The sequence below is a fragment of the Struthio camelus genome, chromosome 13 (genome assembly GCF_040807025.1).
Source record: "Struthio camelus isolate bStrCam1 chromosome 13, bStrCam1.hap1, whole genome shotgun sequence".
Taxonomy (NCBI): domain Eukaryota; kingdom Metazoa; phylum Chordata; class Aves; order Struthioniformes; family Struthionidae; genus Struthio; species Struthio camelus.
The window spans coordinates 2,307,495-2,334,910 of record NC_090954.1 but is presented as its reverse complement, the minus strand read 5'-3'; the positions used below and the strand labels follow the sequence as shown (position 1 = coordinate 2,334,910).

At 47.7% G+C, this 27,416-nt stretch overlaps 1 protein-coding gene across 5 annotated transcripts in view; it reads right to left on the bottom strand.

Annotated features, from left to right (window-relative positions):
* Window positions 1-202: 202 nt before the first annotated feature.
* The window catches only part of SEPTIN8 (septin 8), a 41,097-nt gene continuing 13,883 nt past the window's right edge, over window positions 203-27,416 (bottom strand). For 2 of the 5 annotated variants that reach the window (XM_068960125.1, XM_068960127.1), the window contains exons 2-10: window positions 24,055-24,169; window positions 19,816-20,011; window positions 18,933-19,113; window positions 11,802-11,963; window positions 9,754-9,850; window positions 9,341-9,509; window positions 8,956-9,088; window positions 7,984-8,174; window positions 1,971-4,955 (exon numbers count right to left, since the gene is read on the bottom strand). In XM_068960125.1, coding sequence (XP_068816226.1) covers window positions 4,952-4,955; window positions 7,984-8,174; window positions 8,956-9,088; window positions 9,341-9,509; window positions 9,754-9,850; window positions 11,802-11,963; window positions 18,933-19,113; window positions 19,816-20,011; window positions 24,055-24,169 — 1,248 coding nt within the window. In that variant the 3' untranslated portion in view covers window positions 1,971-4,951. Of the gene's footprint in view, window positions 339-1,970; window positions 4,956-7,225; window positions 7,499-7,983; window positions 8,175-8,955; window positions 9,089-9,340; window positions 9,510-9,753; window positions 9,851-11,801; window positions 11,964-18,932; window positions 19,120-19,815; window positions 20,012-24,054; window positions 24,170-27,416 lie in introns of those variants that run through there. The other 3 variants (XM_068960123.1, XM_068960124.1, XM_068960122.1) reach the window with 3 other exon arrangements.

The window sequence follows — 27,416 nt, the reverse complement described above, 5'->3', positions numbered from 1 at the left end:
AGACGTCTGGTCACAGTGTTAAATACTGCGTGTGGGTTCTCACCCAGAGATTAGTGTCTTGGTTTAAGTGCAAGCCATGCATTAGCCTTAATTCGCAATTTATCTTTTGGCAAGTAGCTTAGATTTCAACCTTATCAAGAAACCTGATCAAGCCAATTTTTCCCCATCGAGAGGCATCTTAGTCCTTGCTATATAATCTCTTCTGTGCAATATACTGCAAGCATTAAGGTGAAAGCACCAATTAATTTCTTCTGCATGAGATGTTTTGGCCTTAATAAATCTTCTAATTAACATGTCTTCCTGATGTTATGGAGCACGCACTGGGAAGACTAAAAAAGCTACAGAAAGAACAAAAGAGAATCAATACTTAAACTTTCAGTTATTTGCATTAAGTGTAGACAGCATGAAAGGTCAAAGCACAACTCTAACGTATGCCGCCTGATAATGCGCAGGCAGGGTGGGGTACTTAAGAGACACGTTTGACTTTAAACCATCCCACCTTGGGGAAGCTTTTATGGCAGCCAAGGTCTTGTTTGGAATTGGTAACCAGAGGGTTGATTTAAAATTTTAATGAGGTAAGAGCGCTGAAAGGGGAAACCCGAGAAGTCCGTGATTACGGAGCAGCCTCCGTCTCCTGTCTGCCCCCGTTTTGCCACAACCGCAGCCGGTCTGGCCTAGCGGCCCCCCGCCAAGGCCCAGCTTTTCCTGAAACTGGGAAACAAGGAGAGCATCCATCTCACTGTAGGAATGTTTTTATAATAATATTTTGCATTTCTCATCCCTTGCAAGCATTTTTAGGAGCTTTATACACAAATTAATGAATAATCTTAACATCACTCCTGTAGAGGAGCACTTGACAACATACGTTGTCCTAAATGACCAAGCGCCCTGTCTTTCAGATGACCAGCTGCTCTGCCTCCTTACGCTTTCCCAGTTAGTTGTCATGTACCTGAACGCACTTTCTCTTCTCTGATTTCCTGGAACAGCTGGCTTTAAAGGTATTTGGAGGGAAAGAGTTGCAAAACATTTCAGAGAGACCACTTGGCATCAGCTCTAGTCCCTATTCAGGCTCAAGCGATGGGAACGGGCTGCACGCAAAGTGAGCAGAACTGCCCCCGCCTTTGAAGCGGGCGGCGTATGAAATGTAAAAAGCAAAGATCTCTCTGATACAAACCAACTCCCGCAGCAACAGCACAGTCCTCTCATTGCTAACAAGATTTCAGAAGCAGCCAGTGCCACCGACTTGTTTTTGTTCTTGAAACTGGGGCTTCAGTCAGCAGCGCTGCTTCAGCAGAGGCTGCGCATCGGCCAAACTCCACCTTCTGCTTTGTCCTGTTCAAGTGCAAACTGATCTCATAGACCAGAAAATCAGAGAGACACTAGATAAACCAAATATAACTTCATAGGTAGCAACGCCCCACAGATCATACACCAAAACCAGGAAAAACTTCATCAGCAAACCTCCCTGGAGAACAAACCCCAAACTAAAACTGTGCGCTTTTTTTTTTTTTTTGACGTGACCTAAGAGCATGTTGTGCCTCTCCAGAAAAACATACAGCTCTTGCTAACGTTAGGAGGAAGCACCATTAGGAAACTATCACCCTCCGCCTCTGCTCCCTTTTCACCCCATCCTTAAATAGTTCTTCTGGGGCACCTTTACGGCAGTGAAACTGGTGCTGAACCTCCCCTCTCAGTCACAGCATCCCACAAAGCAAGAGCACTAACAAGCTTAAAGGCAACTTTTGCCCACATGGGACAACATTTGAATTGCTACCGTAGGATTTCTCCCAGAATAGGGGGGAGGCACTGTCCCCACGTACTGCGTGATGGCAAAGGTCCCTATTTTTACAACAGTCATATAGGAACTGTTGAGATCCAGGTAAGCTTTCGGTCATCACACGTTAGTATTTCAATAGAGATCCACTAGATAACAGAGGAAAACCACTGCTAAATAAATGACACCACAAAACTCAAAATAAATGTGAGATTTAATAAAAGAAAAAAAAAGTACAAAGTATGTGGAAAGAACTGAAAGTCAAAAAACAAAACCAAAAAACCCCCCCACAATCCCCAACACATTGTGACTGACAGAGCCAAGAGATGCGACAGGTCGGAGAAGCACGCCAACTCCTCCGAGGCAGCTCCCCAAGCGCTCGGTGGGAGCCCAGCGGCCCCTTCCCCACCTCGCGGGGGTCCGCTGCACCCAGACACGGAGCCCACAGCACTTAGAGCCCTCCGAAACACATCGTAAATAAGAAAGCAGACAACATACATGGTGATAAATGTTTACATGATTAAAAAAAAAAAGAGAGTGTTTTTTTTCATTAATACCAACCTTTTACAGATAAATGTATAAAACAGCTGAAAGATGTGTAACCGAATAGCTTCAGTTATTTCTCAAGGGTTTCTTTTTCACTTCTTCTAGCCTACAGGACGTAAATCTTCAGACTGTAGTGAGATCAGCATCACAACATGTTCATAACTTGTTAAATAATAAGATACAGAACTACCCTATATACCACATATTTAAATCTCATTTCAGACCAAAAGAAAAAAAAAAAATCAAATACTAGAGAAAAAAAAACCAACAATAAAAAAACCAAACTCAGTCTTGTTGGGGAAATTATTATGTTGACTGCTCTAAAGAGTTGAGTGGCCAGAATGAAGTTAAGGTCAACAAAAAACTACATGGAAAAATGATGTCCATCGCAACAAAGACAATGTATATGTAATAGTCACCATTAAAATAGTTACATACATTCTGCATGTCTTCATCAGAAATAGCTGGAAATTTCTCCACAATGCCCATGGATTTGGAAGTTTTTACTCTTTCACTGCTCTCATTATTCTTAACTACCAGCTATTCTGGGGTGGGGGGGATCTCTGACGAGCCAGGTCAGAAAGAAACCGTTTGCATAGATGTTGCCGGCAGCAGCACCTGATCGGGAGAAAGCTATCGACGGGCAACCCGACCGCGAGGCCGCTGTCGGCACGCGCAGCACCATCGCGGGGAATTCGATTCCAGCCTTCCGCAACATCGGCCTGTGAGGAGGAAAGCCAGGAACCGAGTAGTGTTGCTTGCTCATGCAATTAGTGCAGCAGAGTTTTTCCATGAGTCGAAATCACACTCCTGATTTGCCACACGAGTGGATTTTAGTCCCTGGGGAATCTGCATTGTCCTCTCGTATGTAACAAGACCTTGTGTTCCTTGTATGCTTCTCTTAGAAAAACGCTCTAACCCCCGTAACAACTGAAAATTACTCTTTATAATATATCTAGCTTAGAGGCACAGCCTTAAAAATTAAGTGTTCAGCTTTCAGCAGACTCTTAAGTGCGTATAGTTTTTTACTCTTTTAAAAACGGTCTGTTCCAAAATGTACCTGGGGAATTTTCATGAGGTTCTTTCACACGAGCATCAAGTGACACTGACGTGACTTTCAGTATATCCATATAAAAGGCCAATGTCTGTATGAAAACAGTTCAACACCTGAGCATATATTAAAAAAAGACAAGACAGAGAGCTGCTTTAACGGGATATGCCAGTTGAAGAACCTCATCTTACAATCCAGCACAACGTTGCCTTCGAACAGACCTGTAAAGGCTCAGGTTCAAAGCTGCGCACCTCTGTTTAAAAGTCAAATGAGGAATTCGCTAACATATTAGCTTAGAGACAAACATTAAAAGAGAACTCCTATAACATTAATAAGTAAATAAAAATGCACACATTTGCAACTAACACTTAGCCAGCCAGTGTTTTCATAAACTCTAAACACACTACGTGGGCGCTAATATAAAATATTCGCTTTCCTTTAGCCCATTATCTGATGGAATTGGGTCTGTCTATTTGTGCACAACACCACAGCCAGCGAGTCTCTATCCAGGTATCGTCCTGCCTCATCACAGAATGGTTCGAGTGGGAAAAAGCGCTGTCGATCCTAACTACTCCTGCAAGCTGAGCTGCCAGGAAAGCTTGGCTATGACTTGTCTGCATGGCAGAAGTGTTAAAGAAAACCCCAGCATAAATATCAGCATAAATGCCGTGCATAGTTCTCAATATCAGGGGATTCTGCTTGTCAGGCACACGTTTATGGTTGCCTTTTTTTGTTTGTTTTGAACAATCTAAAAGTAAAGACGACCGATTAAATAGTTTTTCCACAAGAGTAAAACACACTGGTAAAAGACAAGAGAAGTTACACAAATCCTGCAAATCCACATTATACAACAAGCTCTTATGAGAAATCTTCCTAATTAAGTGTTCTACTTTAGCTGTAAAGAAAAATCAAAACATTGTCACATGAATTTTATTAACCACTCTCTCTCTATATATTATACATGACATAGCAAGTGTTTAGAGAAACTCAGGATTAAAGTGTGTAATTACCGGAATGAAGGTTACTCAGACCACGATTCCCAGGGCAGAAGTTCCAGGCACTGGGTTTTTCACCCGTTCTAAATTTATTCAAATCAAGGATCTTGTTGGGAAAACAAGTGTTTCAGCGTTCCTCACACCACTCCCCGCGGCTGCGCGCGTACGGGGGAAGGTATGCGAGGGGACAGGCCACGCCGGGCCTCAAGCACTCACCTTCGCCAGTTAGAAACAATCCAGAAAGCCAGTACGTAGGCGGTGGGTAAGAGCAGGTCAGACAGTTACGGTCACTTTACACACGGCTGCTTAATCACTAGGTTTAGAACAAAACTTCTCCTGGCTTTTGGGATTAGTTGACTTTGTTTAAGCAAACAAACAGAAGTTACGCGGTAAGTTTACGTCCTTAACGCCTACTGACAAGTTAACAGCAAGACGTTACACTGCCACCGCGGAAGATGCTCATTTTCTCTTTCACTTTGGTCCACTCACACAATGTTATGACAGAAGGATCACAAGGTGGGAAACTCAAGCAACTTAACACACGAAAGTACCAAGTCCACTCTTGGCCTGAAAGTCTGTGTGTGATTAACTGAAAGAAACAGAACAAAACAAAAAGCATGAATTAAAGTTATGAAAATTAAACAAAAGCAAAATGTAGTGAAATATGTTTTTTAAAAAAAAAAAAAAAAAAAGAGCCAAGCACAGAAGGCATCTGAAGCACGTCCGGCACGGGAAGACTCACCGAACAGAGCAAGCGACACATGGCACGGCACGGCCCGCTCGGCGACGGCAAACACGGCGGACAACCTCGGCAAACGCGTCCTCCCCCCCGCCAGCTCCTGCTATTCTCCCATCGCCCTCTTCGATTTTATTTATTAAACCTACTAAAACCCCTAATGTTGAAATATGAGGCAATAAGATCTTCAACTACCTTTTAAAGAAAATAAAAAAAAAAAAAAATCAAAACATGAAAAATTGCCTCCCCAAAGACCCCTGCCTTCACCCCTGCTCCCCCCGAAGACCACGCTGCGTTCCCAGGCCTTGCGAGCTCACCCGCTATTAGACGTAAAACCCGAGAGACGCGCGCGCCTCCGCTGCCCCCCGCTCGCGGGCACAGCGGCGCTCCAGGGCGGGCGCCGGGTCCCGCTCCCCTGCGGGCGTTCGCGCCCCCGCGCTCTCCGGCCCCACGACGCAGGACCCCCGTCTCCGCCGCTCGAAGCCTCCGCTCCAGCCCAGCCCTCTCCCGCGCCCCCTCCACGAGCGCCGTCCCACCGCGGCTCCCTCCGTGCTCTGCCCCGGCGCTTCTCCCGGGGAGCTCCCGGCTCTCTGCCGCCGGGGGCCGAGGAGCCGCGGGCGCCGGGGCACCGTCTGCCGCCGGTTCACTGATTGCCACCTGCTAAGGCTACCCGAACGCCAGGGAGGACGTCGATGCCTAGCTCGCCGGTACACACACCGACCCCGCCAGCACCAACGAGATCTGCGCGGTTCGCGTGAGACCAAACCCCTGGGAACGCAGCGGGTGGGATGGGTGAGCACCGTGCTCTTCCTCCATCTTCTCGTACACACGGGCATCACCAGACTCCCCGGCACTTTTGGACATCCCCCAGGAAAAGGGGTCTGGGAAGACGAGCCCCTGGCAAGGCAAGGCAAGAGGAGCCTTCCCGAGAACTTCTGGTTATGCATTTAGCTATCCTGCTGGAGCAGAAACCCCCAAACACCACTTTTGTAACCGGCTGCATTTTTACTTCCTCACAACCGTCTCCACAGCAGACTTCCACGGTTGTGCAGAAACCCAGCGCCAAACCACCTTCTTGCCTTAATCTATTATTTTATTCCTAGGAACAGTAGTCTGGAGCTGCCCTCCTTGGCACTGCCCGGGACCTGAAGAGCCTCCCTCACTCTCCCACCAAGGCACCAAAGAACATTTCGCCACGCAGAGCCGCGTGTCGTGGCCCTCGCTCAACGCGCCGCCCGAAGTTGCCTTTTCACGGTCCCATTTCTGACTGCAGCCAGCTTTTAATCAAGCAGCACAACCCAGAACAGGAGAGGTGCTTGCAATTACATCCGCAGGTAGACCAAAACCAGCAAAGCGCAGGAAACCTTTCTGTTACAGACAGACAGAGCAGACAGGAAGCTGCAACGTTTCCGCCTGGCCAGCGCACATTTAGTGCATCGCTGCTGAGAAGTCCCATCGCCTTGCATCGCTCGCTCAAGTTAAAGCTTGCAATTCAGCCCGCTCGTGTTCTGCAAAGCGGATCTGGGCCCCAGACTGCCTCAGTATTCAGCCCCTACTTTGTACGTGAATTTACCAGGAATAAACCCTGTTTGCAGCACAATATTTTACAAGCCATTTTGGGTTCTGTGCATGTTGACAGATGCGGAGAAAAGGGTGTTTTGGTATTGTATTTAACACCAACGCATTTACATTCCAAGCAAATATGTAAAATACATACTGTTATCTCCCATAGGAAGAAACAAATTACTGGCGTGTCAGTACGCAGAACAAGCTGCTCCAGTACTACAGTTCACTTCAGAGAAATGACAGAGCACAAGATCTCATCAGCAACGTGATGCCAAACGCTGTGCTGTCAGGAGTAAACCCAGGGTGTTATTACTCTTGATGTTCTTTTTCTTTTCATCATTAAAACGATCAGACAGCATTGCCGCTAGCTGTTCTGGATTTGATAGATGGTAATCTGAACACTTAAGTTCCTTCATGCAAGGGGAAGGAACAAAAAAAACCTGCTGGAATAACAGTTACCAGTCTGCGTGACGGTTCACTTCCCAATTTGTTCCCAAACCAGTGGTTTTTGAAGGATGACTTGAATAGAAGCAGAATTATGCTCCCCCCCCCTTTTTTTAAACCTGTTTCCCTCATTCCTGCTCGATCATTACACAACCAGATAGCTGGAAGAGCATTATTTACATACCCTTGCTCCACAGTCCTACTGGCTTCTGCAACGTCACTTAGGATGCTACTTGCAGCAAACTAAGATAAGAATTCCTCACAGCTTCCTCAGCAATCCAGAATAAGCAGAACTGTATCTGAGCCCTATTTCACATGGAGCCCTAATGAATTTCCAATGTGTCTTCATCCTAAGCTGCTTTGTTTCCTTCTTCGTAGCTCTGCCTCTAAAAAATAAAGTAATAGCACTCTACAAAGAGGGCCCCAAATCTACAGATCACAGTAAGGTGATGCACAGCAGGGGACCACACCTATAAGTCACTAAAATTGTGTCAACACAGTCCCCCACTTCTCTCTGCTGGGGAGAAGATGCAGGTTTTTCCTAGTCACCTTCCTGTCTGCCTCCAGGAGCAAACCGTTCCCACAGACCCTCGAGCTGGCTAACGTAGAGGCAAGGACAAACATCGCCAGACTCTAAGCCTTTGGAAAACAGCCCAGAATTGAGAAGCCCATTTACAGCCACCACGGCTTCTCCAGGGCAGTGCCTGGGCACAGGAAGGCCCCATCCTTCCCTCCTCTTAGGCAGGGAGTCCGAAGGGTGGCAAACAGGATTCTAAAATCCACTCCTCTGCTTGCTGTCCAAGCAATTGAAAAAAAGCAGCTGAAAACACACCCAGTGGCAGAGGAGAATGATTTGAGTTAGATCACTTACTTTTTCTTGTCTTTGTCCTTCTTCAGTGGCTGCTGTGAGGTAGCCTGCAAGGATTGGGACTGCAAGGTTTCCACCGCTACTTTCCGCCTGTTGAAGGCATTCATCTCTTCTTCCAGCTCCCTCCTCTTCTCCTCCACCTTCCTCTTCTCTTCCTGGTGTATCCTCTTTAAGTGCTCAAATTTCTCATGCAGCTGGCAGGAGACAGGCTCTCTAATTATCACACCCACTACACCTGCTAGGCTGCAATCCCTCAGCCCTGCTCCCCTGGAAGCGTAACCACAGGTCCCACACAAGTCCCCACGGTGTTACAGGGATCCAGCCTAGCTGACGAGGCACCAGACACCCAGGGCCTCTGCAACATGCAAGAGCTGTGGCCGCTTCACCAAAGCGGTGAAGACACAAATTCAGCGCTGCCTGTCACCACGTATCAAAGCAGGAGAAACAGCGAGCCCTGGGGCAAGGGCACAGAGGACCTCAGCTCAGTCCTCAGCCCTGCCACAGGCCTGGGGACGCGACACTGGGCTCTCCCATTCCTCACTGGTTTGAGGAGGGTCAGCCTGTTTCCAGTCTTGACAGCTGCCCATGGCTTCACACGACTGAGCTTGAGGAACCCAGCCTAGCTGTCCCATTTACTCTGCTGCCCATTAGGTCTTCATGTGTTAAGCTGATATGACATAATTGCTCACCGAGACGTTCTGCACCGCCCTTTGCTGATCAAGCAGCAGCCCAGTCTTGCACATTGCACAAAGGGGAAGATGATTGTTTCGGAGGCACCCAAATCAGCAATGCTCTTTTGAAAACATTACCCTGCATCCCCTCCTCTGAGCGGGGGAAGGTGCGCGTTTGTGCTTTGGCTAACACGGTCTGCTCAAGATGTGCACATGCTTTAGAGGATTCATACGTTGCCCAGACCCAGATCTTATGCCTGACTGTGTATTTTGGGCTCTTCTCACAGGTTTTTGGCACACCCACCTCTCTCTCCTTCTCTTTCAGCTCTGCCTCCGTCTCCTTGACTTTGTTAACAAACATTTGTCTCATTTCTTCCTCTTTCCGCTGGAGTTCGCCCAAGAATTCCTTTCTTTTGGTCTCGTACGTTTCCTGGAGGCTGCGTAAGAAAGCAAACGAAACCCAGACTCTTTGGACACCAGTGGCTTAGGGATGGGGAAACGTATGCCTGCGCTGCTTAAAGACAAACAGACAAGGAAGCAACAATGCCAAAGCCAGATGCAAAGCTCAAAACCAATGCTGGTATGTTCCAGGCCAGCACTGGGGGTACAGCCTACAAACCTCCCATTTTCCTCAGGTGTCAATACCCATCTGTTGCTCTAAACTGCTGCTAAACGTGCAGGCCACTCACCTGAACGGCTGGCTGTCTGGATCTGTGTCCTTGAACCCCATCTCTTCCAGCTTGCACCTCCGGTACAGCTCATAGTGGCGGGTGTGAGTCTGCTCCCGAAGATCCTCCATGTTGACTCGAATCAGCATTTCTCTCAGTTTCACAAAGTCACAGTGACTTTCATTCTCAACTGATTGAATCAAAGTGAAAAGTCAGCCAACTGCACACACGAGACGGAGAGGAGAAGCACAAATGCACGTACAGAACAACTCCAGGTTTCCAAGGCCCTGAGCGCGAGGCAAAGGTAACAAAAGCCTTTTGGATGCAGGGGCTCCCCTGCGGACCGTGGGAATCTGCCCAGGGCTCAGGGTAGGAGGCACGCGTGCGCGCGCACAGGCAGGTTTGCAGCCGGGCGCCCACTCGCAGAGCCTTACCTTGCACCACACCCCACGGGTACTGCCGAGCTCTCACCAGCTTGTTCCCAACTTTCACCTCCTCCGTGCTGCCAACCACGGCAAAGGGCAGATGAGCCTGAAACACAACCGACGCAGGGACTCAGGGCAGGGGCTGATCTCTCTCAGGCATCAGCCCAACCACCAGCTCCTCCGCACCCGGGCACAGAAGCCACTTCAAAACGATCTTTCCTCCGAAGCCCTGAATCTCCAATACCTGGCGCAGAGACAGTCGCTACTGTCAACTGGGATATCGTGGCCCTGGGATATTGGGGCAGAGAGCAGCACGGGGCCATAGCGCAGCAGAGCAGCTCTCTGGCAATGCCGGCTTTGCGACTGAGCAGGGCAGGGAAATACTGTAGGAAAGCCGTGATCATCACTGATCTCCCTCTGTCTGCATGTCTGGTTGTTCTTGTAGCTACGGACTCTCCGCACATCAAGAGGAGGCCCTCGCTGCCTTGCGGAGAGCACAAGCAAAGACATCCGTAAACAGGCCTTGGCACGGCAATTTGTGCGTGGGCATCGGATGGGACATTTGCAGGATACAACATGTGCTCATTGCTCTGTAAGACTGCAAAGCATCAAGCACAGTTAGGAAACAGGGCATCGTCCTCGAGGCAATGTCCTCAGCTTTGCTTAGTGCAGGAAAGGAGCCAGTGGAGCAGGCGCGTTGCTTTTTGAGCGCGTCTGCAACGTTCACGAATACAATGTACTGCTCCCTCCCAGTCTTCCAGCGCAGGCAGAATATTTCTTCTTCTAGAAAGCTCCCCCCTTCCCCAAGACCTGCCATCTTGCTGCAAGGCAAACTTCAGTGAGGAACGCATGCTTTATTCTCCCTTCCTCCTTCACGTCATCGCTACTTTCCTCTGCGGTGGCAGCGGGAAGCCACGCATCAGGAACGGCCACGGCTGCTGCACAGAGCCTGCCTCCCCCTCCGCAAAACGGCCCCATCCCAGGCTTGCTCCCACCCCGCACAGCGCCGCTTCACTGCGCCGGATGCAAGACAGGTTTTGTTCTGTCTCCTACTGAGTTCAGCAGGACGAGGTAGACAAAATCCTTAGCATTTAAGAGGAAACAAAGTCAGAAGCATGGAAATGGTAGAGGAATGGCCAAAAATATTTTGATGGAGAAAATAAGCAAACGCAGTTTTCATTTTTCTCCCTAATTCACACAACTTGCAGTTATTTTTTAAAGAGATTACAGCCTCTAAATTTTTCAGCAGCCCATGAATTCAGCTAATAAGAACTATCAGAGTGAAAGGTCAAAGTATAAACCTAGTTGATCCCAAACCAATTGGCTACTGAAAGTTAAAAAACAAAACAAAAACAAACAGAAAAACAAAAAACAAAGCAAAACAAAACACCCAAAGGGGTAGAAAGAGAAAACTCAAAGCATTTAATCAGAAACAGCTATGCAGGTAAACGTTCATTTTATGAAAAAGCCACTTAATACATAAAACGTTAACCTGAAACCGTTTCAGCTCTTTCTGTTCCAGTAGCTAAACTCCAATTTGAGAAACAGACAAATTCTAAAAATGGAAAGAATTTTTAACATGCTTCAACCAGGTCTGAATTTGGTCTTCAAATAGTAAAGAGGCAAAACAACAGTGTCTAACAATTTTTCTTCCCTATTTTAAATTAGGTTCTCTCTGCTTAGCCTTCTTATGTCAGAAGGCTAAAGTAAAGCTTAGCTGAACATCTCTCATTCAAAGTTTCTCCCTCCTCAAATGAAAATTAGCCTCAAAGTAGAGAGAGTAAATTTTAGACAAAAGTATTTTTCAAAAATTAAATAAATCAAATATTAGAGAAGAGCTGAGTGTCTCCAGAGATCCCAGAGGGATTAAATAAGAGTCACATTTTAATTAATTCTGTAGGCAACAGCCTTAGGCATCTGTCAGATCCACAGCTCAGCTTTCAAACAGACATAGCATCTGGACAATCCCAATGAAACTTGCCTTTCAGATGCATTTTTGTGCAGCAGTTTAATTTGTCACAACTGCTGGAGGCAATGCAATTGGCAGTGTTACTCACATTCATCACGGAGTTGATCTCAGCAACCGCATCGTCATCTGTGGGGAACTGGTAGATCTGCACACCGTTACTGACCAGCTCACTCATTATCTTTATCTTAAACTTGTGCAACTCGCTCTTGGAGATGGTGTCTGCTTTGGCAATAATTGGGATGATGTTCACCTACAGCAGGAGGAAGGAAAAAATAACCAGGTGAGCAATACAGCCAGGTAAGCCGCTCTGCAGGGAGTTTTGAAGCAGGCTGGGTGCTACTCCAACGGCCTGGGCCCTGCCGAGGCGGCTGCTTTACGTTCCCTAACACCACAGAGGTGCTCTGTTTTGCATGTGAGCTGCAGCACAAGCCCAGCTGAACGCTAGAGGGAAGAGTTTTCCCGGATTATAATTTGGCTGCGAGACTTCCAGATAAACTGAAGACAAACACCCTGCAATAAACATACGCAATGAATAGATCAAAGCCTCTGCTCTTGCCTACGTATTTTGACACACACTTTAGTTGAGGCGGCAACACAACCGGCACCTCTCGAGTTGTCACCTATCCAGATCCACAGGCTGCGCTGAAAGGCCGTTTGAGATGACAAGTGCAAGGATGAAACACCGCAGCAAGATGATGTGAAACCTTCCCATGCTTAAAAAGAAAGAGCCGGGATGTCTCAGCTGCCTTTTACAGCAGCTGTAGAGCCTCAGGACTCCCCGAGCCTCGCTGCAAGAGTCATGGCTCATGTACGTTGTGTGGATTACACGGACCACCAGGGAACGGTGCAAGGCACCACAGAGCTGACAGGAGATTTGTTTTCACACAGCTTTGGTTTTGCATCCGCAGTCACTGGGCACAAAACACTGTGCGATTCCATCAGCCCAGGTTTCACACAACCCCCTCCAGGTCGCAGGGCGAGCAGACCCACCGTGTTCAGCACCTCCCGGGACCCCGAGCAAACGAGGGCCACGTCCCGCACCCGTCAGGAGCGATGCTGCTCACCGAGGACTGCGTCCAAGTCCACGTCCCGCATCCCTCAGGAGGGATGCTGCTCACCAGGGACCATGTCTGAGGAGTGGGGAGTGCTAAGGCAGGACACGAAAGCCCTCTTCTCTCCTCAGAGCCGGGCAAAAAGCCCTCTTCTCTCCTCGGCCTCAAAGCCGAGCCTTTGGAGAGAGGAGGGGAGATGAAGTGACTTGCTTTCTTCTTGGGAGACAGAGTATGGAGGAGGAGCAGAGTGCAAGTGGCCTGAGGTATATGGAGAGGTTTAACAGACCATCCTGGAGTAGCTGGACCACACAAAGTCCAGGGCCAGCCGGGGTGACGAAGGCAGAAACGCTAAGCCTTCAGCCTGCCTCTGTCTCTGGTGGGCCAGAACAGGAGTGCAGTGTGTCTCGGCTACCGGAAAGGCTTGCTGGAGAGCAGCTTCTCTCACAGGAAGCTCTATTAAACAACGCTGCTATGCCCAGAAAAGTCAAGTGCAAAGCTGCTAACCACTGCTTAAACAAATAACAACAAAACTCTTCTGTCTGAACAGCGTTCAGATCCATACTAGTAAAACTCAAGAACTCAGGCAAACGAGGGGAAAGTCTGATTTGTCACCTAACGTTGCCCCACAGCCAACACTTTTTGTCCTACAGAGCTGAAATTCATAACAGCCATTTGGTCTCCAATGGATGACCATTAAAATAAATGAGTTTAGTTTTCCAGCTCAAGTTCTCTCTGTAGCTCAGTGTTTTTCCATACCTCTTGCTTTTTCTCTCCTCTGGTTTAGCACTCGCTAAATAGAAGAACGCTTACTCTTCCCAGAAGAAAAGCATCTTGATTTGCCTATTGCCCCCAAACAGTATTTCCTGCCTACGTGACTTTGGCAAGCAGCAGCTGCACTCGTGCGAGCGAGCAACGCCAGGCTGCCTCCCAGAGAGCTCAGGCTTGGCCCGCGACCCCTCCGCTTGCCCCAGCCCCTCTGCTCGCGGCCCGCACAGCGGGCTCACCCAGTCCCAGCCGGGCCGCTGGCAGCAGGCAGCTCAAGTCCTCCTGCAGGTACAGTTTCTGGATGCCCTAGAGAGTTGCCAGCTATGCTAATGGTTTCAGACTCCTCCTGGGAGAGAAGCACCTAAATAATTTTGCAGGCATGGGCTCAAAGAGTCTCCTGCATAAAATGAAGCAATAGTGCCTTGCTAAACAAGCACTGAGAGGATAAACTCCTTGTTTTTCCCAGCCATAGATGTGGCCTTTTTTAGCATAGACCAAAAATATCCCACACAGAACAAGGTCTGCTGGTCTTTCTCCACTCCTCAGCAGGAGGATGTCCTCATTTCTAAGGGACAAAAGGGCCGTGGCCACAGCTGGGCGCCTCGCTGCACTGCTAACGGACAGGGGAGGCTTGGAGCTGCTGTCCTGCACAGAAGAGAGGTCAGCCCGGGGCAAATATAGGACCCGCTTAGGAGCGGCATTTGCGTGGAGAAAGGTACTGTCAGGGAGCCGGCGTGAGCAAGGCTTTGCACTCTCCAGCACTTCTCGCCAGATGCTGACAACCGAGCATGACAGGCGATTTGAGTCCCTTTTCAGCTGAGCTAGCCACGTCCCCCCTTCCACCCCCCCGTCTGCTTTCCTAAACACCCGCATGGGAAGGATGAGACTTGGGAACCAGGTCAGGACTCAGCATTGCTGACAGGCGGCACCAGGGTCTCCTCACCCAGAATGGGCTTGTTCTTTACTGTCAGAGGCATCAAAGGAGCTGAGCCAGCTGGCAAGCCCAGAAAGCCCTCCTCTTCCAAAAGCAGCTCAGCTCTGCTTACAGTCAGGGGCAGGACTTGGCAGTTCAGCATGGCCTTCCTAGCAGTAGAGAGGAAGCAGGCTCTGGCATCACAGCTGCTTCCCCCGTGTTTTCCTAGGCCCCGGCATTGCTCAAAGAAGGTGCAAACCAAGGTTGGCTCAAGTCCCTTCTAACCAGGTTCCTTGCGCTTTGAAAAGGCAAGTCAGACTCGGCTATCACAGAACTCAAGACCCAAAAGGGCTTCGCGAGTCATTGCACTTCCAGCAGTCAGTGGCCAAAAACCAACACAAATGCCAACAACTAGCTAACAGCCGAAAATCTCAACAGGCTCTGATTTTTCAGTTGAATGCATCCTGGATTATTCTGTCTTTTCCTGACACCTGGTAAAAATATGTGCAGCTGCTCTAGAAAGGAGGAGAGACATAAATCAGGAACCTATCAGGAATCCAGCTACGCTGACCATACCACCTTCTTGCAGCTTACTTCCAGCTTTCCAGGACTTCTGAGTCTTTCAGGACATCTGGGTGAAAGATGGGAGATACATCTGTATCCTTCTCCCTCTCCCCTTACAAAGTCCTTAATTTTTTAAATTATTACTATTATTGCTATTACTAATTCTTTAAATTATTACTATTTTCTTTTGGCTTCATACATGCTTTGGAAATACACAAGCTGGAATGCTATCGTGAACAAGCGATATCCACAGCACTATATAAATACCTTGTTCTTTTCAAATACGGTGTTTTTTTCCATTCTCCAATTTTGAGCACTGGTACCTAAAATCCATCGAAGTCTAGAATTAGCTCATCCCTTTATAATAAAAATACTGAAAAGTTCGAGAACAAGAAACAAACGAGATATGAAACAGGTCCTGACCTGACCTGCTTTGTCTGCATCCTCCCCTCCTAAAGCAGCTTCTACACATCTACTTCCACACACAAAGGCCACAATCCGTCGCGCATTGTATTAGTGCCCAACAAACTTGGTATACAGTTGGCTACAGAATGAAAGTCACTATCTCCTCTCCTTCCAGAACACGTTTTAAAAAGCCAGTGCAATGGAAATAATGGTAGAATTGGGAGGGGTTTATTCCCCACTCTTACTTCTACACAAATAAAGTTTACCTTGGGTTGCAGGCAAAAATCCCAAAGCAATATTCTTACATCTTATGGCAGAAGAGCATTGTTCTCAATTTAAAGATCTGGTAACAAAGTGAGGAAGCTAACCCCTGGGATGTCGTTCCCATTGAATCTGACAGGTATGCAGTGTCCCCATAAAAAGTCAGTCTTTACATGCTGCAAGTCTTTGCTAGTGCTGGAATTATGACCAGAGGATGTCTGTGCTTCAAGCTGTCGTGCAAGAAAGTGAACTTACACACGCACATATAGTTGCATATATAAAATGCAACTCTTCTCAAGTCGTTCTGAACACAGTTTTTTCTCATCTCAAAAAATACGACGTGATAGAAAGTGCTCAAAGAAGTCAGTTGGTAAGTAAGGCTATATGCATTTTCATCCTGGGAAAAACAACTGGATTTCTCCCCACCCCATCTCCAAAGTGTTCCCAAGTGCTAGTCTCAGTGAAGCCAACTGATGCAGAAGTACCATTGCAAATTGTACCTTGGAAATGAAGCAGGAGAGGCATAAGCTGGCCTGAAGAATCCCCGCTGGCCAGTGACCCACCTAGGATGTTGCAGCTCATGGAGGGCAAGCAATTAGCGTCAGCTTGTAAACAGCAAATGCTGCCAGGAAACCACCCAGGAACAACACACAGCGAGCCGCAGGATGCCCGTGACAGCACAGTTACGCAGTCACTTTCCAGGGCAGGGCTGCGTTTTAAATTAACAAATCTAGTACGGAGGCAATTTATCTTACCTTATCCCCTCTTGTTCCCAGGTTACACCCTATGGAAAACCAATCCCCGTTAGGTCATACATGTTTCCTGTTTAACAGCCAGACACCCTTTATTTACCTAGAACCGAGTTTGGAAGATGTTTCTGGCTCTCTGGATGTAATTAAATACTCTAGACAGCAGCTGTTCATGAGCTCAGCCAAACAAATATTGTATTACGGCACGATGGAAGACTTTGTTTAAAAAATAGCTCTACCTCAAAGGGATTTTGTAAAAATTCACATTTAAAGCAAGATTTATTACTGAAGTCATCACATAGATTCAAAAGTCTGCCTGAAAACCTGATGCTATGCCACCAGTGTGGCAAAGCAAAGATATAACTATACCTGGTTCCGACAAAACCCCTGTTAAACTAGTCAGAACACAAGCCAGCACAGCATAAAGCAAACCATTGCCTTTATTACACCTTTTGCCTCTCTGGATCATGTTCTTCAACTGTAAAACAGAGGCCATCAGCAGGGTAAAACTTCCCAACAGAAAGCCAGCTTCAGAAATGCAGCTTCAGGTGAGCTCATGTGACTGCAGACGTGGGTCAGTGCACCTCACCTCTCTGCTGAAACACAGTCACCCCTTGCGTGTCCCTAGTCTGATACAGAGGTGCAGATACAGAGCTGACTGGGCTTTGCCTAAGCCCCACTTCACACTGCACATGTGCTGGTCTCCAAGCACGAACCTGTGGGGTTAAGGAGCACAGCACAGCCTTGAAAAGATCTTTAAGGAATGCCTGGAAAGTACCTTGAAGTCCTGGGATGACAGCAATGGAGAAATGCAACATAATCCCCTAACACAAACAGAAGAGATCAATGGTCTCCGCTTGCTTATTCATGTATAGGTGCATGCTTGTGCTAGGCCAACACACCATGAAATCCAAGATGTTCTTACAGTGTGGCAAGAAGAGAGAGGAAATCAAATGGATACAATGACTTCAGAGACAACTATTCAAGTGGCAGTTCAGCAATACAAAAAAGCTTGCGTGCGCACAAAGTTCCCATCTCCGCACAAGTACAAAGGATTTATTTTGGTATTATCCAAGGACCACATTAAAGGCGGCCATGGGGAGATGTGAAAAGTAGGGAATGCAGAAGGAAAGGAAGAGGAAAGCTCTGTCAGACCACCAGCGCCAAGGGGAATCACGCAAAAGTTTTCTTCCAAACATATTTCTGAGAACATGTAATGCTGGCCAAGAGCCAGAGTTTATTAAGTGAAAGTTTTCAGATGCCTGATGAAGTCAGTGTAACAGCCACCATGGTTACTAACAGGCCACTGCAATGAGAAGCCAGTGTCTACCCTGGAGTGGAGCCAAGTAAAAGGAGGCCGACCGCCCCTGGGTGGTAGCGGCCAGCAGCAGGGGACGCACGAGCGGGAACGCTAGCAGCTAGAAAAGTCCAATAGGGCTGGTGCAGACAAGAACCAGAGAAGGGAGCAATCCCTAAAGGTGATTCAGGGGGTCCTCAGTTACCGCAGGATCCTAGCTGCCTTGCCTGTCCCCCACATCAGACTGGTGATAAACTGATGAGCATCCACCAGTCTGAAAGGAGCCATGTTGTTGCCAAAATACTGCTCTTCAAGAAATTCCTGCTAAGAAAGGTGAGATAGCAGAGAGGCTGCTGTCAGTAGCGACCTTGGAAGCCTGTCTCCAGCTCCCCGGAAGCCACCTAGAACAATTAAAACTGTGTCAGAAGCCTCTTCCAAGCTGCATAAATGTCAGCAGTCAGCTGGTTAAGTAACCCACTGCCCCCTAAGGCAGCAACGGCTTACGCACAGAGAAACAACCCCCAGCAAGACCTCTTTCTCACTGACCCACTTTCAGGATTCCTATGACCTGGAGAGCTTCTTGCCATATTTACGTTTTCAGAAGACAATACGATCTCCTACCCAGATCAGGGCAGGCTGGTTCTGCACTACCAGCAGTGACAGCTCACACTCTCCCTATGCATCAGCGTGCACAGCCAACACTTCTCATCAGGCCTTGTCTCCTCTACATAGGTCACCACCTGGGGAAGTATAGTGTTTCATTTGCTCTCAGTGTCCCGTCCCTGAAGATGGGTCAGGACAGCAGATGTGGCTCTGCAGTTTCCACAGTAAAACTGTAGGAGCTGAAACCCATCCCCACCTGCATATCTGCAAAGAAGAGCTAACAAAGATGCAGCTGAAGGCTTTGAGGAGCATGGACTAATCTGGATAAGATCATTACAGCAACAGATGCTCTAGAAGACTTTACATAGTTAGCTTGAAAACAGGTTTTTCACCAGGCATTCTTCAGGAAAGTCACTGAGAATTCATGCACAGGACCTCAGCAGCCATCAGGGCAGACTCAGTTTCAACAGACTCCTAAAAACTGCTCTACTACTGTGCAGGGAACAGCCTGATACTTACACAGAAGAAACAGACCCTTCCACACAACAAACAATATTAACAGAAGCATCATCGCTACCAAAAAGGATGATCGAAGTCTCCAACCCCTTACCTTGCTATCCAGCTTCTTCATTGTTACCAGGTCCAAGGACTTGAGCGAGTGCCCAGTTGGAGTGATGAAGTACAGGCAGACATGAATCCTTGTGTCATGATAGTTGAAGAGAGAACGACGGATCTTCAACTCTTCTTGTAAATAGTTTTCAAACTGCGTATCAATGTACTCAACTATCGGCCTGTAACTAAAAATATGCCATTAGCAACCCAAATGCTGGAACTCAAGATTAAACAGTCTGAAGGTTTAATGAATTCTCCTAGACATACTATGATATCATTTAAGAAATATAGTTACAAGAGGCCTAAACAATTTAGCCATCCAACAGGAAAAGTGGCATTTACACACAGACCTAATAATCCAAAGGTTGATGGAATTTCCTGAAACTGTACTACAAGGTCTAACGACAGTGGAGCTGAAGCATGGAAAGATGACTATTTCCAGATATTAGACTTTGCCCAGATCTCAGGGGTGAGCCATCTGGCTACAACAATGCCAAATGACCAAGGATAGAACCTGGGAGTCCTAGAAAGCCTTTACCTGGGGCTTGAACAAGATGTCTGTGTAATTAAATGAGACAGGTCCAGAGAAACCAATCACTGTCAGAACAGATGATTCCCAACCCTGCACCGAGGACAGCTTGTTAACTGGAAGACACCATTCTCTGCTAAAGAAGACCTCCCGTGACCTCCCCATCTCTCTTTAGCTCCTCACCCAGCTCTCTCTACGCCCAGTCCCCAGCACCAGAGCCACCCCATAGGGACCCCGCGTTCACAGAAACACAGACTCCTCCTCTGCACTACTGTGAGCAGAGCTGCAGACAGTTCATGTCTAAGCACCAGAGGCCAGCCCAGAAACACCAAGCAGATGGCACGTGACCTGCCTTTCATCTTTATTTATCTGGTCTCCGAATCCAACCGCATCCACAATTGTTAGTTTCAGGTGAACGTTGCTCTCCTGCAGGTCGTAGGTTCGCGGCCGCAAGCGAACCGCACTCTCATAGTGACTGGCTTCCTCTGTCTCGAATGTGGTGTTGAAGAGTGTATTCATTAGTGTGGATTTCCCAATGCCGGTCTCGCCTAGGAAGGAGGAGTCATCAATTCATGGCAGCATGAATTTGTCACAGGTACTTCAAAGAGCATTAATTACAGAGTAAAACTAAATTATATCGTGAAAAGTTATTACAAATCCCCTGCAGCCAGGCAGATATAATCATCATAAAGGTAATAGCATTCTTGAAGGCCTCCCATGCTTAATGCAAAGCTAATACAGAGCACTTTGGCGTATGATCTTCACTGGGGAGGGGAGACCAAAGTAAAATACTTTTTCCTCTCTGCTGACCCTGACCTTGCTTGGGATCCTGCACCAGAGAAGCTGGGGAGAGCACAATTTAGTGGAGTCTTGAGATGGAGTAAAACTCAACTGCTCCTATTGACAAGGACTATTTGGCTCAGTTGTCAGCTATCCCAGAGCAATAGCTCCAGCTAATACTGCAGCTCAGTGCAAAGTGATGGGTGCTTAGTGTACTTTGGAGGGGGCAGGAAATTTTGCCAGCAAGATTTCTTCTCACTCTTTTCTGTGTGTATTTTAACAGGTTGCTTTACTACTTTCTCTCTTTGCTTTACCTTGCCAAAGACTCTGGGAACTGGTCTTTTTGGAGAGAGGAGACCCCATGAGAAGTGGGAATCTGGGTACCTGTTTCATTGTGTGCAGAGAAACGGGCAGACAGCTTTGAACGTGCCAGGACCACTTGCCACCAGACTGAAAATCTCCTTTCACAGTGGGGAAGGTGCTGGATGAAGGTTTCATGATCCCACTGCACAGCTGAACTTTGGTCTGTCTGGAAGCCTTAAAGCAGCTTGTCCCTCTTCTACAGTCCTATTTCTGTAGTCCCACATGTGCCATTAATAAGTGTCAGAGGGCTAAAACCTCCCGTTCTGCTGTAACCCCTTCCCATTCCGCCTGCACAGCAGCTATACAAAGTCAGCTCTGCAGCTCTTACTCTTCTCTCTCTAAAGCACAGCTCTGCCCTCAGCAGCGGGGCTGAAGCTGTCTCCACCGCCCGCTCGCTCTCCTACCCAGGGGAAATCTGGGCCCTGTCAAAGGGTGCAGTTTGGAGGAAACGTGGGTCAGGGCACCAGAGAAAGAAAACATGGTGCATGTTCAAACAAAAAGAGGTAGTTGCGCATGGACACAAAACTTAGCACGCAGCCTGGCAAGCTCCAGGCAGCAAAGAAGCCCTTTATGGTGGGCAGCCTGATAAGAAGAAACACACCAGTGAGCACCAGGTAGAAGTTTTCTTCGTTTCAAGCTCAAAGCAAGCTCCAACACAAGGCACTCCGTGAGCCACTGAGATCTGCCTCCGCATATACAAACTGTCCAAGGCAGCCCTGCTGCACAGACACGTGTCATGGACAGCAGGAGGTGGGAAATCCTGCCTCTGTGCCATTAAGACCATTGGGAACCCGTGCAGCAAGCAGAACCGGCTGAACGGGAGGGAATGAGCAGCAAACTCTTCCTTCGCATCAGGCGCAAGCTGGCAGGCATCCAGACAACCTCAGCGAGACAAAGGCTGCCTGACAAAGAGCAAGAGGCACTGCTCTGTTTTGAAGGGTTCCAGCTGCACAGAGAGATCTTATAACCCAACCCAGAGATGATGGTGTTTACAACACAGCTGGTTTCATCTCATAATGCTCTTGATTTCTGGAGTTTCTCTTAAGTATTTCTGCTTCCTTCCTTTCTTCACCCCTGTTGTCCCATGACTCTTCATGCCGCATAAACCAAGCGGAGACAAGAACACTGTCTAGGGGAAAATACTTTCCTGGAGCACTGAAGCAGGGCCATTCCGAGGCATCTTCATCTTTCTGGTGGCAGAAAAATATCTGCCGAGTTGAACCTCTAAGATATGCAGGGGGAGAGAATGTGGAGTCAAATGGGGACAGCAGAGTCAACCTTGGTATATTCCTCTGAGAACTAGTAGGGGCAAGGTCAGGAAAAGTCTCCTTTCTCTAGGCTCCCCCTTCCTATGCCATCGAAGGACACCTGGGATGCATCACCAACCAAGTTCTCTCCCAGAATACTTGGAATACAGACTGTGTGTGAGCCAGAAAGGCTTTGAACTGCTGCTCCTGGTAAGTAAATGAGACTGATATTTTCCAGATTGGCCTACAAAGGGCCCCATTTCAACCGCTCATTCATTAAATACAGCCCTATTGGCCAAGGGAGTGAAGACAAACAAAATACAGGAAAACAGCCTTCTGCTCCCTGTGTATTGCCTACAGACAGCCACTACTTGTACTCAACTGACCATGGCCCCCTCACCAGGCTCCTGGGAGCTTGGACAGCCTCTGAGGAGTGCTACAGCAGATGCATAGATGGGAAAACAGGAAGATGAGCAAGTTTCTGTTTGAGAGGGGTGCCATGCCAACTACCGAGGGTTTGTTTTTTTTTCCCATCTTCAAGCACAGCAGATTCTCCTCTTTACCGGAAAATAAATACCACATGGTGCGCAGAACATGGCAGAGACATACACTGTGTCCTACCAGCTGTGGCTAAGTATTGTGCAAGAAAATAAAAACAGCCTGGTGATCCACGTTCATCTAAAAGGAAAGTCATGTGGAGAACTTACTACTGATATAAGCCACATTCCCCTGTTCAGTTTTGGGCACAGCTGGGAACAGGAACTGGCAAGCAGTGGTACAAAATTTTTTTCTCCTCTTGTCCAAAAAAATGCAGTAATGTCTTCCAGTGCTTCACACATTGTATGACCTGATGAAAATGCAAGACTATCCATTCTGGTGTCCCCGAAAATGGCACCAGTTAGACACATATTGTCTTCTGCTGCAATTACCCTTCTCCTAAGGAAGGAGCCCATAAAGTACTGGAGGTTAAACTCTGATTTCACACATGGCTTTACTTGTGGTTTCGATACGCAAAACCAACTTAGGTACAAGCACCTAAAATTTTCAGGATTTCACTGTGCAAATCTATAGAAAGCCATATTCTGTTTGGGCAGAATAAGCGCCAGGTATGGAACTGCTATATCTGCTATTTCTACTGGTCTAGCAGGTTACAATACTTACGACATCACACAAAAAACAAAAATCAGCTAAAGTAAAAATAATGCACGTCCCACCACTGCAAGGAATTAGTTTTTAACAGTCTAGGCAGCATCACCTGCTAAATCATGCCAATACCAACATTTTTTTTAAAAGGATATAATGGAATTATTTTAAAGTCTGCCTCTTGCACCTGCTGACAGTCCTCAAGATAAATACTTTATAATCAAAACAAACAGGAACCCGCACACACACGCTCTTTCCTAGCACAGAGATGGTCTTGTTTCAAGCCCTTTCACCCACCTGTCCCCAAATTCCTGGGAAACCAGCCAGGCACAGCTCAGGTACTAACTGCTTATCTCTAGCCTTAGGGTATATGCTTATGTTCAGAAATGACCGAGTTACCACCTGCACCTGTCAGCTAACACATGGCCGCCGACCGCATCTACTCGGACACTGCAATCACTGAGAAGCTGCTCGTGTCAGCTACCCCCATTTGCAAAGGGAAATATTTAAGTTGCCATGTACGCTCTTCCCTTAGCCCTTCCTATCACACAGCTGTTGTGGCCGAGAAGATGAGCAACACCTCACTGAGCTACAGCAGCTCTTCTGGTGTGACCTACAAGGCTCAGTCGCTTGGTTTCCTCATCCTTCTGCAGGGCTGATTGCTGAGGCCATTTGACCTCCCTGCCTCTCTCTGCATTTCCCTGCCTGCACTGGTAGCCCAGCTCACTTGCAGAGCTGTACAGTCCCGCACACATTGTCCTCCCTCTCCCTCACTTAAAGCAGAAAGATGCTATATTAGAACCTTTACCAAAACTCTCTCTAATTTTGGGCAATGAGCATCCAACAATCACTAGTGAAAGTCACAACTCAGAAATACCAAAGCCTAGTGAATTCAAGTTCACCAAAATCAATAGGCATTTTTGAAGAGTTAGGCATTTCTGGTTGGCTTAAAGTCACCGTCAAGGCCTGTGTCACAGCAAGACATGCCTCAGATCCTAGTCCCAACCTCATAGCATCACTGGTTCGGCCCACGTCTATTTGCAGAGAACTTCGCTCACCCACACAGAGGATGTTGAAGCTGAAGCCTTGCGTGACAGACTTGCTGACCAGCTGATCGGGGAGACTGTCAAATCCAACATGGCCCCCCAGGGCAAGGTTCCTCTTCTCTTCGTTCTGGTAAAGACAGCAAATCAGTTCAGCAGTTAGTGCAGGGAGGCATAAGAGGAACCACCAAGTCCAAGAAATAACCACCCTCCCCTGGGTACTGCAGAGCCACCGAAGCAAACCCTCGCACCGCCCGTGGGAGCTCGTCTTCTGAAACGCCACATCTCAAACACTTTGGCAGCCACCAACAATAGAAAAGAGAAAAATATTGATCTTAATGGGAAATTATCTTAGAGCCAGAACCAAGCTATCAGGCTACAAAGGAAAGAAAATATTAGCATGAGCTCCAACTGCATGCAGCTGGGAGAGATTAACAAAGGAAACCACCACCGTGCGTTTTATCACTTATTTCTCCTCCTCCTCCTTTATTTTAATTTCTTAAATCCTCCAGCACTGAATTCAGCTAGACAGAAGCCGCATTTTCCTCCTACTTGATCTTTTTTCCTTCGCTATTTCTGTAAGCACTTTTGTTTTGTTCAGCCATGCTTCCAGGGGTGCTGGTTGCGTGGAGAGCCAAAGGAACCCTCTGGCTTTGCCATCTGCGATCACGGTGGTTTCTACCATGCCTCTGCTGTTCCTGTTCCTGTCTCCCCCCACGCTTTGCCTTTCCTGCTGTCTCCTCCCTCCCCTGCAGGGAGACGGAGCTGATCACCTGAACTGGAAGCTTCGTTTAAAAATTAAGATAATAAACATCTAAGGAACACCAGGCAAAGTCTGAGACACCTCCAGCCGCAAACTGGAGAGGGGCTGATGTGCAAGGAAGTACCAATCTGCGTGGCTAGAATAGGTCTGCCTTCAATTTCCTCCTCCTGTGATGGCCTTTAGAAAAAAACAAAAAACAACCCCCCAGAAATCCCAAACAAACAAAAACCCACGAGCTCCCACAGAAGGCAAAGACCAAACTCTGGCACAGGGGGAAGGGAGGAGCACAAGCGCACAGCCCACGGAGGCTCCGGGCTGCCCTCCGGGCGCACGCGCAGCAGCTCTGCCACCGGACAGACGGGCTGCCCACGGGCACTTTCTCCAACAGCTCAGGCAGGCTCTCCGCTGCAAGCTGTCGCAGCTACTCAGCCTCTTTCAGCTCAAGTTTGTTTCCGCAGGGACCAAATTTGGCCCACATGGGACAGTTACCAGGAATGCTCCAGTCCCAACAGTCCTTGCAGAGGAACGGCCACGTCTGCCGTCCCTGCCGCATACGATCAGCCAACGACGCTGAGCAAGGGGCAGGCAGAGCCAGACTTGCTCTGCTGCACAGCGCGGGGAGAAGGAAAGACTGACCCAGACAAGCCCAGCCTGGGGTGCTGGATGGAAAAGGATCAAACTCACCTGAAATAACCAGGTCAAGTGCAGCTGGAGGATGAGTTGGGGTGGGAGGATTTATGCTTCATGTTATACAGAAAGAGTCTAGATCATCCATAAAATCCAAAAGACAGGAGTCAACAGAACGGGTCATTTCTGCTTCCAGTGGTTAAGAACAGGAGAGCGTGGATTTGCACAGATGTTTTATCAGATTTGGCCACCTCTCTGCACAGCTGAACAACATGGTCTGAACCAAGGGGCAAGACCGCCGCGCTTACAAACCGCCTCTAATGTACCTTTAGCCTTCCAGGGAGAAGCAGACACATGACTTCAGAGCCTGATTCATTCGCCCTCGCCGTTTCTTTGGTGAATAAGTCTGTTTTCCTTAATCACCAGCACACAGGGAAGAGGGGGATGGAGAAAACATCTACGTTTTGTTTGGCTCAGGTTCTTCGGTCTGTTCCCCACAACTTGGCCTTAACGGCCGGTACCAAACATGAGACTACAGAGCCTGAGAAGAGACTTAGCCGGCTGTCAAACTTTAAATTAATTCCCAAGAGGGAAAATAAGCTGGGACATTAATATCCCAGGAGGAAAATAAAAGAAATAACAAGAAAGACAAATAAGAAGAAATAACAACTTTATGCCTACAACAAGACCCTAAAGAAAACATGAACATGATCAACTGCATCTTGAGTCATCTTCCTGCATCTTCCTTTAATTCTGCCTTTGGACAAACGAACAAATATTCTCATTTTTGTAAAATAAACCATTTAAATCACAAGAACAACTTGTAAGTAGCTGAGGCAGCTACTATGCATGAAACACAATTTTTTTGGCTGTCCTGATTAGCATTTGTTACCAACTTTCCGATGAAATTAGGCCAGCGGTCTCCCACCGGACTCCCGGGACAGAAGCACAATCCAATCGTAACTGGGCTCTCGCAATCAATTTTGTTTTATTCCGTAAGGATCGATCCTTCTCATTAACGAAGCGGAAATAGCCATCATTTAAAGTTTTCCTGCGGGAGACACTGAGTCAATTAAGGTTTTGTTGTGGCCAAGAGTTTACACAAACACCAAATGGTTTTAAAGGGGCTTTGAAAACACAGACGCCTCAAAGTCACGCTTTTACGGAGACTGTCACAGCGACCGGGAGGCTCCCAGGCCACTGCCCGGCTGGGACGCAGCGTTAGAGGAGCTCAGGTGAGGCTCCTCGAGGCTCTCAGCCCCCTCCGCTCTCCTCCAACCTGTCTCTCCCCTCTCCTGCCCCTCCGCGCCACGTTACAGAGCTCAAAATACCAGTTACCATCACCGCGATGCAGCGACAGCAAAGCAAATCGCTCCCACAGCAAGTCACCGCGTTTGATAGTTACGCTCCGGTTCTTTATTTTATTTAAAATAATAAACAGAAAAGCAAGCAAACAAAAACACACAAAACAAGTCTGCAAGTGACATTGTGGAAAGGAAAAAGAGAAAGCCTGCCTGCGGCTGTGATTAGCAGGCGAGCGCCCCGAGGCCTGGAAGATGTTTCTAGGCAACAGGCAGCACCACTGCTCGGGATTTTAAAATAGGCTCCAGCTAGGCTAGGCTAAATTGAAAACTCAGTCATGCTCCGGCAGGAGAAAACCCAAACGCATTTGCGCAGGGCTTTATTTTCTCTCCTCTTTTCAGCTGCTGCTCATTATGGGACAAGAATACATCTACTCAAAGCTGCACATCAGCTCTTCAAACCGCTAAGCCAAAGGGCCAAACTTCAGTGAAATATTTTTGTCAGTGACCTTGAAATGCACAGTTTCCTTTTATTTCTGTAAGCAGTGATAACAATCTGGTTCACGTCCAAGACGCTGCTGATACCAGAGCAGAAAACCGTTTGCTCTGCTTACGGCCCGTTCAGCTGTCACTCAGCTACCGAAGGAATTTGCTATTGTTGCTGTGTTAGGACAAACAATGGCAGC